The 12,666-nt window shown below is 31.3% G+C and overlaps 1 protein-coding gene across 7 annotated transcripts in view; it reads left to right on the top strand.

Moving 5' to 3' along the window:
* ATRNL1 (attractin like 1) overlaps nt 1–12,666 on the top strand; it is a 721,245-nt gene that overhangs the window by 87,313 nt on the left and 621,266 nt on the right. For all 7 annotated transcript variants that reach the window (XR_009497890.1, XR_009497891.1, XM_059899416.1 and 4 more), the window contains exon 9: nt 5,568–5,751. Coding sequence is in view for 5 of the 7 variants with exons in the window: in XM_059899416.1 (XP_059755399.1) it covers nt 5,568–5,751 (184 nt within the window). In the remaining 2 variants the exon portion in view is untranslated. The remainder of the gene's footprint in view (nt 1–5,567; nt 5,752–12,666) is intronic.

Raw genomic sequence — 12,666 nt, 5'->3', positions numbered from 1 at the left:
TTCTATTTTCTGTAAGAGTTTGTGTAGAATTGGTATCATTTCTTTCTTAAATGTTTGGTAGAGTTCACCCGTGAAACTGTCTGGCTCAGAAACTTTCTTTGTAGGAAAGATTTTGACTATGGCATTTATTTTCTTTAATAAATGTTAGCAATATTCAAATTATCAATTTCTTTTTGAATGAGATTTGGTAGTTTGTGTTTTCAAGTAATATGTCCATATCATTTAAGATGTTAAACTTATTGGCATAAAGCTGTTCATTATATTCCCTTATACTTAATATTTGTGAAATCTGTAGTGATATCTCCTCTTATATCTGATATGAGTTATGTGTGTCCTATTTTTCTTGTCTGTCTGACTAGAGATTAATAGGTTAATCAATTTTATTGACCTTTTCAAATAACCAGCTTTTGTTTCCTGTTTTCTATCATATTGATTAATGCTTTGTTACATTTCTTCTTTGAGTTTTATTTGCTCTTGTTTTACTGATTTCTTAAGATGGAAGAATAGATCATTGAAATGAGATTGAGACCTTTTTCTTCTTTTTAAAAATATCAGTATCGTTGTAAATTTCCTTCTAAGCCAGTAGTTCTCACACTTGATGCATAGGAATCACCTAGAAGGTTGTTAAAATAGATTGCTGTGCCCTAATCCCTGATTTTCTTATTTTGTCAGGATTGGTGCCAGGGAATTTTCATTTTTAAAAAGTTTCCAGGTAATGCCAATTGATGCTTCAGGGAACCACTGTTGAGAATGACTGCTTTAAGTACTGCTTTAGCTGTATCCCACACATTTTGAAATGTTGCATTTTTTGTTTCCATTTAGTTCAAAATGTTTTCTATTTTTTTGTGTGTTTCTTTCCTTTGGCTCCTGGGTTGTTTAGTAGTATTTTGTTTGATTCAAATATTTGAAGATTTTTCCGATATCTTTCTTGCCATTATTTCTTGTTTAATTCTATTATTGTCAAAGACTATGTTTTTTAAAGTTAAAATTTTTCTTGAGTCTTATTTTCTGGCCCAGAATATGGTCTACCTTGGTGAATGTTACATGTGAATTTGAAAAGATGTGCATTCTGCTGTAGTTGGTTGGGGTGTTCTATAAATGCCAATTATATTATGGCTGATGGAGTTATTCACGTCTTCTATATCTTTACTGATATTCTGTTCAGTATTTTTCTTGGTTCTTGAAAAACCAGTGTAGAAACCTCCAGTTATGATTGTGGATATATCTATTTCATTTTTAAGTTCTATTAGTTTTTGCTTCACTCATTTACTTATTTTTAAATTTTTTAATATATAATTAAAATTAATTAATTTTAATTTGAAGTATAGTTGATTTACAGTGTTGTGTTAGTTTCAGGGGTAGAGCAAAGAGATTCAGTTATACATACATATATATCTGTTTTTTTCAGATTCTTTTCCCTCATAGGTTCTTACAAAATATTGAGTATAGTTCCCTGTGCTATACAGTAGGTCCTTGTTGGTTATCTATTTTACATATATGTTTCAATCATTTAGATGTTCTGTTATTGGGTGTTACACAATTAGAATTGTTGGTTCTAATGATAAATTGTCCTCTTTCAGTCCCAGTTTCCTTCTGTTGTCTTTTCTGCCTGAAGAACTTATTTTAGTATTTCCTTTAGAGTAGGTCTGCTGGCCATGGATCAGCTTAATTTTTTTTACATCTGAGAATCTATTCATTCTACGTTCATCACTAAAGGATATTTTTGCTAGATATAGAATCCTGAGTTATAGTTATTTTTATAGTTATAGTTATTTTTCAGCACTTCCTTCTGTCCTGCATGGTTTCTTAGGATAAAATCATAGTCATTAACTGTTGTTCCCCTATAGGTAATTTGTTATTTTTCTGTAGCTGCTTCTGAGATGTTTTCTGCACTTTTAGTTTTCAACGATTTCATTGTGGTGTGAATTTCTTTGAATTTATCCTATTCGTGGTTTGCTCAGCTTCTTGAATCTGTAGGACTATTAATTTATTAACTACTTTTTAATTTTATTTTTGTAGAGGTTACTCTAGAGTTTACAATATGCTTATTTAGCTTTTCAGATTCTACCTTTAATTAATGTTCTACCACTTCACATATAGTGTCAGAAACTCAGACTAGTATCCCTGCATTTCCCTCTTTTAATATCATATCTCATGTTATGAAGACCATAACAAATTGTTATAATTTTTGTTTTGGGCACTTAATTATCATTTACTGGGAGGGAAGATGAGAAATGACACCTTTAATATTTACCCACGTAGCAGATACTTCCTATACTCCTCATTCATCTGTATAAATCCAGATTCTGTCTGGTTTCAAGTATCATTTTCATTCAGCTTGAACTTTTTTATAGGGCAAGGCTGCAATAATATATTCTCTCTGTGGTTTTTTTTTTTCCTTTATCTGAAAAAGGTTTTGTTTTACTTTCACTTTTGGAAAATATTTTGTGGGATATAGAATTCTACTTTGATAGTTATTTTTTGGTATAGAATTCTGGGTTAATGGGTTTTTTCCCCATTCTCAGTAGTTTAAAAGTGTAACTTCACTGTCTTCTGACTTGCATGCTTTCTGTTGAGAAGTCAAGTGGCATTCTTATTTTTGTTCTGCTTGTTCATCTTAATCACTTCATGCTATTCCTTGGCGTAGGTTTCTTTATTTCTTTTTTTTTCTCCTGCTTGTATATCATTGATCTTCTTGGTTTTGTGGATTTATAGATTTCATTAAATTTGAGAAACTATTTTTTCAAACATCATTTCTGTCTACCTTACCACCACACTTCTTGGACTTCTATCATAGTAGAATAGACTACTTGATATTGTCATACAGGTCCCTGATATTCTGTTTGTTTTTTTTCAGGGTTTTTGTTTGTTTTTTTCTGTGCTTCATTTTGGATAGTTTCTATTTCCATATTTTAAATTCATTGTTCTTTTCTCCCAGAGTATCTAATCTTGTGTTAATTCTATACAATGTATTTTTCATTTCCAGGAGTTCTGTTTGAGTCTTTTTTATCTTCCATTTTTCCCTTATCATGTTCATGTTTTCTGTAACATTATTGAACATATTTGAGTATATTTACAATAGCTTTTTAAACATTCTCTTCTTTTAATTCTATCATCTTTGTTATTTCTGTCTCTATTGATTGATTTTCCTTCTTGTTATGGGTCATATTTTCTTTGCCCTCTGTGCCTGTTAATTTTTTAATGCATTTTGAACATTGTATGTTTTTACCTTGTTGGCTGCTGGACTTTGCTGTATTCCTTTAAAGAGTGTTGGACTTTGTACTAACATGGGGTTAAGCTTCCAGTGTAAGCATTTTGGAGGATCGCTTCTGAGGTCTGTTAGAGTGGATCCAGAGCAACTTTTAGTTTATGGCATCATTGTTTTTAAGAACAAATTGAAACCTGAATGAGTCACAGTGTAGAGTTACTTAAATAAGTTATGTATCATCAATACAATGGAATTTAGCTGATAAAAAATAAAAAACGGGACCTGAAAAGATGTCCCAGATGCTAAGTGAAAAAATAGTTGTAAAATAGCATGATTTTTTGGTACAGATATTTACAGGTATGTATGTACATGCAAGTCATATACATTTGTTTTGTATATTGTAATAAAATATTCAGATTTATAGTTTGAAAATATTCTGAACATAACAATTTGTGAAAAATACCTCTAGATAGTGGGCTAGAGCAGAAGGTAACATTCACTTTTGCATTATACACCTCTTTATTGCTACAATATTTTTTGGTAAGAAGTATGTTTATCTTTTTTTGTTAAAAAGAGAATGAATAAAAACATGAAAACCTTCAGTTTGGCTATATATATATAGCTTTATATATATATATATAGCTTTAATAAGTGTTTGAAGTATATTAAAGAAATTTTTCCTGATAAGTTATTATTAACTTCATTCTTTGGAAATTACCTCCAAATGTAATACCCATTAGTTACAAGAGTACTCTGAAATTTCTTCAAATATGTTTAGTTTTCTCTAAGTAAAATTGGCTTTAACAACCCTTTTTGATACTTCTTTTATGACTACTTTTATGACTGTTGAAGTATCACATTCTACACTACCTTAAAATTGTGTAAGTGTGAAGAATTTTTAAGTATCATCTCTATTTTCTGTTATTTGCTTTGAGTATTTTCAGTGAGTTGTCTAGTATGCCAAAGTTGATGTGAAAAGTTAGGGGGAAGACGGAAGTGTGGTCTGGGTGGATATTTAAAGACTAATAATAGATTTCTATATAGTTGCTCTTTATAATCTAAATTTTTTAAGGCCAACGAGATGTGTATTTTCATCTTCATATTTTTAAAAATATGCCTTGCATATGATTGGGGCTTGTTTTAGTGAATTTGCCATAGAAATAAGAGTCCCTTCTAGATATATCAAGCAGAATGGGAACTTAATATAGGGAGTTAATTACAAAAATCCTAGAGACACCAAAATGAGGGTATCACCCAGAAATCTGGAGCTGCTACATACCCAGGCTGGAGCTTAGGACCACATTTGTAATTGAGCTACTTACTATAGGTGCTACTGCTGCCACTGCGCAGGTGCTACCCCTGCTGCTGTTGCTATAAAACCACCACTGCCATTACCTACTGTAGTCACCTATCTGTTCCTTCTGTTAGAGAAGAAGGCAGAATCTTTCTTCCTTTTGCCTTCTAAGCTCTCCCCAGTACTTTCATTGGTGGAAACTGACAGTAACACATCTGTCAGCGAGTCTTGGAAATTTAATTTTTAGGTTTTTGTCAATAATACAAAGGACTCTTAGAAGGGACAGTGGGACTCATAACCAAGAGATAAAAGACCAGCAGAGTGCTAAAAATTGTTAAGGGCAAGAGTCATATCTTAATTTTAGTCTTTGTAATATCAGTGACTAAACTCAGAGCCTGTGACATAATAGGCTCTCATAAACTATTTGTTAAGTCTTTTTTTTTCAGGTTTGTTTACAAGTACAGAAATGTATGTGAGAATAAAGTTTTCATTTTTTCTCTCACATACAAAAATTAGATATTTTCAATATTTCAGAGTTTAATTAAAATTTGCAAAAAGACCAGTCTTACTTACCTTCAATCCCTAGCACCCAACATAGTAACTAGCACATATTTATTTATTTAAAAAATAACTTTATTTATTTATTTGTTTATTTTGGCTGCGTTGGGTCTTTGTTGTGGTGCGCGGGCTTCTCATTGCGGCGGCTTCTCTTGTTGCAGAGCATGGGCTCTAGGCATGTGGGCTTCAGTAGTTGTGGCACACGGGCTCAATAGTTGTATCTCGTGGGCTCTAGAGTGCAGGCTCAGTAGTTGTGGCACATGGGCTTAGTTGATCCGTGGCATGTGGGATCTTCCCAGACCAGGGATTGAACCCGTGTTCCCTGCATTGGCAGGCGGATTCTTAACCACCTAGCACATATTTAATAATTTTTTTAATTAAATGATTATTAGGTATACTTTACTCATAAAATGTGGTATTAGAATGAACTTGTTGGTAGTTTGGTGGTATATTAGTTTTATTTCTAAATACTATTAGAGTTCATGATTTATATTCTTTCTCTTACAGCATCAAACACTTGGCTTGTTCCGGAAACTAAAGGAGCTATTGTTCAAGGTGGATATGGCCATACCAGTGTGTATGATGAAATAACAAAGTCCATTTATGTTCATGGAGGCTATAAAGCATTACCAGGCAACAAATATGGATTGGTAGATGACCTTTATAAGTATGAAGTTAACACTAAGACTTGGTGAGTAGATTGGGCAAAAGTACATTGTACATCTTGTACTGGTCATTTCACATATGCCAGAGTTTCTCTAGGGTACATAACTAAAAGTGAAATTGCTGTGTGTGAGGATATTCACATCCTTAACTTTACTACCCGTTGCCTAATTGCTTCTCAAGTCACTGTGATAATGTACACTTCCACCAGCAGGGTATAAGTGTCCTTGTTTCTTCGTAGTCTCACCAACACTTGGTAATTATGAGGATATTTTCCTTTTGCCAGTGCAGTGGATGTGAATGGTATCGTACTGATATTTTAATGTGCATACCCTGATCGCTATAGTGAATAAGCATATTTTTATGTGTTCATTTGCACTCGTGTTTTCTATTTAGTGAATTGCTTATTGATTTTTCTAGGTATACAAGTTTTAAAATAGAATTTTTGTTTTACTCATTTTCTTTTGTAGGAAGTGGGAAGTGACCCCCTTTTTGTTTTTAAACACTAAACATTCTTTCAAACTTATATGAAATTACTTTATGTGTTTAAATGAAATACAGTTTTCCACCAAATTGTGATTTGTTCTATCCTCTTCACTGTCACTTTCAAACATATATTCTAATTTACACTTTATTTGAAAAAAGGGAGATGAAATTTAAAAAATGAAGACTTTTCCTTTGGGTAATTTTCCTAATTTTCATTTATTTAGTTTAATAAAATGCAGTATTATATTTTAGTAGATAGGCTACCTTGTTGAGCTATTAGTAAATGTGTGTTTAGAGAAATTCTTTTTCAATGGGGAAATGGATTATTCTGGACTACTATTTCCACTGAGAAAAATTAGGAATTACATCTTTTTAAGGCATCATAGGACTATAAAGACAGTCCTATTTGTTGGTCAAGATTAAGGAGAGATAGAATGAAAAGGGAGGTATGATTGGCATTTTGCACAACTTTTGTCCTTGAGACAATTATAAATCCTGAAAACTGCCTGAGAAACTGAGCAGAGCTTTCGTCAATCAATATGGAGGACCAAAATGGATTTCTAGGTGTGCCAAGGAATAGGGGTCTTGTTAGACACTTAACGATGTAGTCTGGTTCCTGAAGTTCTAAACCTATGAGTGAGTATAAACTTATCTTTGAATCATCATGGTCTTTCATTGGTTTTGGTGCTCTGCCCATAGTCTAACTTGTGGCAGAGCAAAAGTAAATCCTCTCTTGAGGAAGACAATATCATACAGAGCCTCAAATTATTTCATATACAATATCTGTTACAAAACAAAAAATAATAAGGCTTAGGAAAAGAAAAGCCATGAAGAAAACCCAGCCATTTGAAATATACCTGTAGGATAATGGCATTTTCAGACAGAAACTTTAAAATAATTAGGATTTTATGATCAAGGAATTAAAATATAAAGTAGGAAAATATTAACAAACAACTGGAAACTTTTACTAAAGAATCAAATGGAAATTATAGAAATGGAAAGTAGATTAAATGAACTAAGAATTCTTTGGATATGTTTACAGCAGGTTAGACACAGCTGAGGGGGGATTAACGAAATGGAAGATGGGTCAGAAGGAAATACCCATGTTGAAATAAAGACAAAGAATGAAAAATAAAACAGGGAAAGAAATATAAGGGACTTGTGGAAATGTTCTAACATGCATGTAATTGAGGTCCAGAAGAAGAGGATTGAGAAGATAATGTGGAGCACTGTTTGAAGTCTTAAATGACTGAGAATTTTCAAAAGTGACAAAGGATAGCTAGCTACAAATTGAAGAAATTCCTTGAGTACCAAGGGGGTGAGTACAAAGAAACTTACGCTTAGAAATGTCACTGTAAAACTGATGAAAACCCAAATAGAATGAGAAAAGCAGCCAGAGGGGAAAAAAGGCATATTCTCTTTAAAGAAGCAACACTAAGACTGACAACTGGTTTTTTAACTGAAAAAACAGAATCTAGAAGACATGGTGTCTTCAGATGGCTGAAGGAAAATGTCATCAGTCCAAAGTTCTTCACCCAGTGAAAAACCCTTAAAAAATGAAAGGAAAACATGTACTTTTCAGAAAAACAAGATGAATTTGACAGCAGCAGACCTGCAATACAGCAAACACTAAATAAAGAAAATGCTAAATAGATCTTCAAAATATTGAAGTAGAAGAAAAATGATCCTAGATACTAGAAGGAATAGAGAAATGGAAAGGGTATATCTAAGAGATTATTTATTATATAATACTATAATAGTAATAGAGGCTTAAATATATACAAAATTTAAATGCATGATAATAACAGCACATAAATCAGGAAGAAGGGTAAACGGTGTTCAACATTACTAAGGTCCTTGTATCATATGGGAATTGATAAGAAACTAATTTATAGTAGACATTAATAGTTAAGGATTTATATTGTAATCATTAGGTAACAACAAAAAATAAAAGTAAAACACTGTATATCTAACAGGTGAATAGAGGGAAAAATGAGAATAGTACTTAATGCATTTGGAAGAAAACAAGAAAGGAATAGAAAGGAAACAAAGTAAAATTGGGACAAATATAAAGGAAGATGGTATATTTAACTCCAAATATGTCATAAATACACTAAATGTGAGGAAGTAAATATTCCAGTTACACTGAATGTAGGAGACAAATATTCCAATCAAAAGCTAAAGATTTTTGCACTGGGTATAAAAATAAAACCTAGCCCTATGCTGCTTAGAAAATATACAAAAAGTATAAAAGTATTTAAAACTTTTGAATCAAAATCAAGATGATTATGATGCTGCCAAGAGGGACATTTATAACTTTAAATGCATTTATTAGGAAAGATTTTAAAAAGCTTGAAAATCTGTCTAAGAAGTTAAAAAAGTTAAAAGAACAGCAGATTAATCCCAAAGAAGGGATAAAGTAAATAATGATAGGGAAAAGAAAGAGAATAGGAGATAAAGTACAAATTAGTGAAATAGAAAACAAACATATGGTAGAGATGATCATATAGCCACCAAAAATCAACAAAGTTGGTTGTTTGTGAAGAATAATAGGTAAATCCCCACCCAGATTTAGAAACAAAGATTACAATTGGCCCTCTGCATCTGTGGATTCAACTAACCATGGATTGAAAATATTAAAAAGTATTCCAGAAAGTTCCAAAAAGCAAAGAAAACTTGAATTTGTCATGTGCCAGCAACTGTTTACATAGCATTTACATTGTATTTACAACTGTTTACATAGCATTTACATTGTATTGGGTATTATAAGTAACCTAGAAATGACTTAAAGTATACAGGAGGATGTGTGTAGGTTATATGGAAATACTATGCCATTTTATATAAGGGACTTGAGCATCTGTGGATTTTGGTATCCAGGAGGCTCCTGGAACCAATCTCTCACAGATACTGAGGGATGGAACCAATCTCTCGCAAATAACCCAAATCCAGAATGAAAAAGGACATTACAGACATTAAGTTCTACAGACATTAAAAGGTAATAAAAGCATATGATAAGCAGCTGTATGACAGTGAATTTAAAAAAAATCAAATGAACCATGTCAAATGTCTAGAAAAATGAAACCAGAATTGACACATGGAAAGATAGAAAATTGGAATAACATTATAGCAAAGAAATAGAATCTATACTTGAAACGTTCTTCCCTTAAAAAAGAAACACAAACAAAACAAGACAGAATAAAACCAAAAACTGTCCAGGCCCAGATCACATTTAAGAAGTACATATTTAAGAAATGATACCAGTCCTTCACAAAATTTCAGAGAACAGAAATAATTATTTTGCAATTTATGGGGCTGGCAAAACTTTGATACAAAACTATGAAAAAGATATTACAGGTAAGTAATTATAGTGTTATATTTTTCATGAAAATAGATACAAAATATTAGGTGAATCCAGCAATTTATGAAAGGTATAATACATCATTTGGGTTCACTCTAAGAATATAAGGTTAATTAAAAATTCATAAAATCAGAGTAATTAACACATTAAAAGAATAAAGAAGTGAAGGCATATAATCTCAAATGTTGCAAAGGAAAGTTTAGATAAAATTTAACAAGTATTCATGATAAAAACTCAAATACAATAGGAATAGATGCAAACTATTTGTGTGGTAAAAGGTACAAACCAATAGAAAAACTTTATTGCAAACATTATAGTGTAATGTTGAAAAATTTTCCTTTAAGGTTAGGAATGAATAAGAGTGGCTACTTTCAGTGTTTCTATTCAACATTGTATTGGCATTTCCAGCCAGTGCAATAATACAATTAAAGTTAAAGGGAATAACAAAATATAAGATATATGGGTAATAGGTTGCTAGATATAAGGTCAATATAAAGAAAACCAATCCAATATAATTCTGTATACCAGGAACAATTAGAAAATGATGATTTGAAAGCAATACAATTTTAAATACAATTTAAAAGCAATACAATTTATCATCAGAACATCAACAACCTGAGACGTAAATGTAATGACATATACACAGGATCCTTCCATAGAAAACTCAAAAACCGTGTGAGAAATTGAAGACCTAAATAAATGGAAGATACATAATGATAATTAATTGAAACAATATTGTAGAGATATCTATTCTGCCCAAATTGATCTTTAGATTTAATGTAATCCCAAAACAAAATTGCAGAAAGTATTTTTCTTTTAGAAATTGACATGCTTATTCAAAAATTTATATGAAAATGCAAAAAACCATTCATAGCAAAACCAAAACTTTCAGAAGAACAAAGCTGGAAGACTTCTAGATTTCATGAATTCGAAGCTACAGTAATTAAGTGTTGCTGCAAAGATAGGGACATAGATCATTGTAGCAAATAGGAATTCCCCAGACAGACCTACACATTTATTGGCACTTAGTGTAACAAAGTTGGCACTACAGAGTCGTTTTTTCAATAAATTATTCTGGGCCAATTGGTATACAATTGAAAGAAATGAATTTGGGGCCCTGCTTCAAATCATACACAAAAATTAGTTTCAGATCAATTGTAAATCTAAGTATGGAATGTAAAATAATAAATATTGTAGAAGACAACGGGTAAATATCTTTGTTTTTATTGGCAAAGAAAGACTTTAAAAATAGTATTTAAATAGTACTCTTAATAAAGGAAAAATGATAGACTGAACTATGTATGTCTAAAAAATATCACTAAGAAGGTGAAAAGGCAAGCTGCAGTGTAGGAGATATTTGCAACACATAAAGTCAACAAAGGTCTCTATTCCCGAATATGTAGAGAAGTACTGCAGATCAACAAGAAAATGTCAGATGACTCAAGAGAAAATGGGCAAGCGACTTGAACAAAAGGATATCCAAATGACCAAAATGCATTTTAAAAGTTGCTCAACCTTATTAGCCACAGGGTAATTTAAATTAAGATAACATTCAGGTACCACTACACATCCACTTAAATGGTTAAAATTTACAAGATTGATAATCCAAGTGTGTATAAACCAGTAGAAGCATTGAAAAACCTTTTGACAGTTTCTCCTAAATTTGAATACATTCACACACCCATATGTAATGTATGTATCCTATGAAATAGCTATTTTAGTTATATATTCAACAAATGCATATATGTATGCAATACAAATATAGTATACATATATACTATATTTCAGACACTCATTATGCAGAGAAATTGTCAAGGATAAACATCATGAATAGCATGTTCATCAGTATTTAGTAGAATATAAGTAACTAATAACATATTTATAAAATTGTCTTATATCATTTTCCAAAACCTCTGACAGCTACATTTTTAGGAAATCACAAAAACTTGATAGTTTAATAAACTAGCTTTGGATACTTTAATGTAAAACTAATTCTCATTATACCAAATTTAAGAAGCTAGAAGAAATCATTTCATGTAACCAGATTAGCATTAATATGAAAACATATTTCAAGTATATGTGATTTCAAAGATTTTTTAAAGTACAGAATGAATATAGTACCACAGAAGCACTATCTAAAACATCCTGTATTTATAAGAATTCCAGTTTCTCAAAAATGATTCCTTTTGTATTGTTAGGATGTTTTATTAATTAGTACTGTATTATCCTTTGCTAAGAGACTTTTAATTTGCTGTAATGATTTTGAGTACCAGGGCCATTATGGTCTTGATTTCTTAGCCTTGTTAGATGAGGTGTCTCATAACGTTTTTTGCACATATATGTTTGTAGAGCTTGTAGTGGGAGCCCACATCTTCATTTTTCTTATATGTCAAGGCTTTTCTGTGATAGTAGAGACCTCAAATTTTCTTGTCCTATTGTTGAAGTCGTTTTCTCTATTATTGTGTTCCTTTAAAACACAATAATAAAAGCACAATATGTTTTAACACATAAGGAACATATTAAACATTATCATTTACAACTTGCAACTGTAATCATAAATTTGGTATTTTTTCCAGTTTTTTCCAGTTAAAAAAAGATTTCAACTATACTTCTAGAAATATTAAAAAAGAAAAGTGGTGAGTCTAATGTTTCCTCATGATTAGATTCAGGGTTTGCATTTTGGTAGATCACTAAAATGTGTTCTATGAATTTTTTTTTTTTTTGGAAAAAAACTTTTACTGAAATAAAATTCATATAACATAAAATTCTCCATTGTGGCCATTTAAAGTGTACAATTCAGTGGTTTTTAGTATATTCATAGTGTTATGCAACCATCACTAATTCCAGAATATTTCCATCAGCCCCAAAAAGAAATCCTATACTTTCCTATACCCTTTCCCTCCATTTCCTGGAAACCACTAACCTACTTTCTGTTTCTATGGATTTGCCTATTCTCAATATTTCATATAAATGAAATGTACAGTATGTGACATTTTGCATCTGGCTTCTTTCACTTAGCATAATTTTTCAGGGTTCATCCACGCTGTAGTATATTTCTGTACTTAATTCTTTTTTATGGCTGAATAATATTCCACTGTA

This window comes from Balaenoptera ricei, chromosome 16 (assembly GCF_028023285.1).
Source record: "Balaenoptera ricei isolate mBalRic1 chromosome 16, mBalRic1.hap2, whole genome shotgun sequence".
NCBI classification, from domain to species: domain Eukaryota; kingdom Metazoa; phylum Chordata; class Mammalia; order Artiodactyla; family Balaenopteridae; genus Balaenoptera; species Balaenoptera ricei.
The sequence above is the reverse complement of the archived record's forward strand: the minus strand, read 5'-3'. Positions and strand labels throughout refer to the sequence as shown.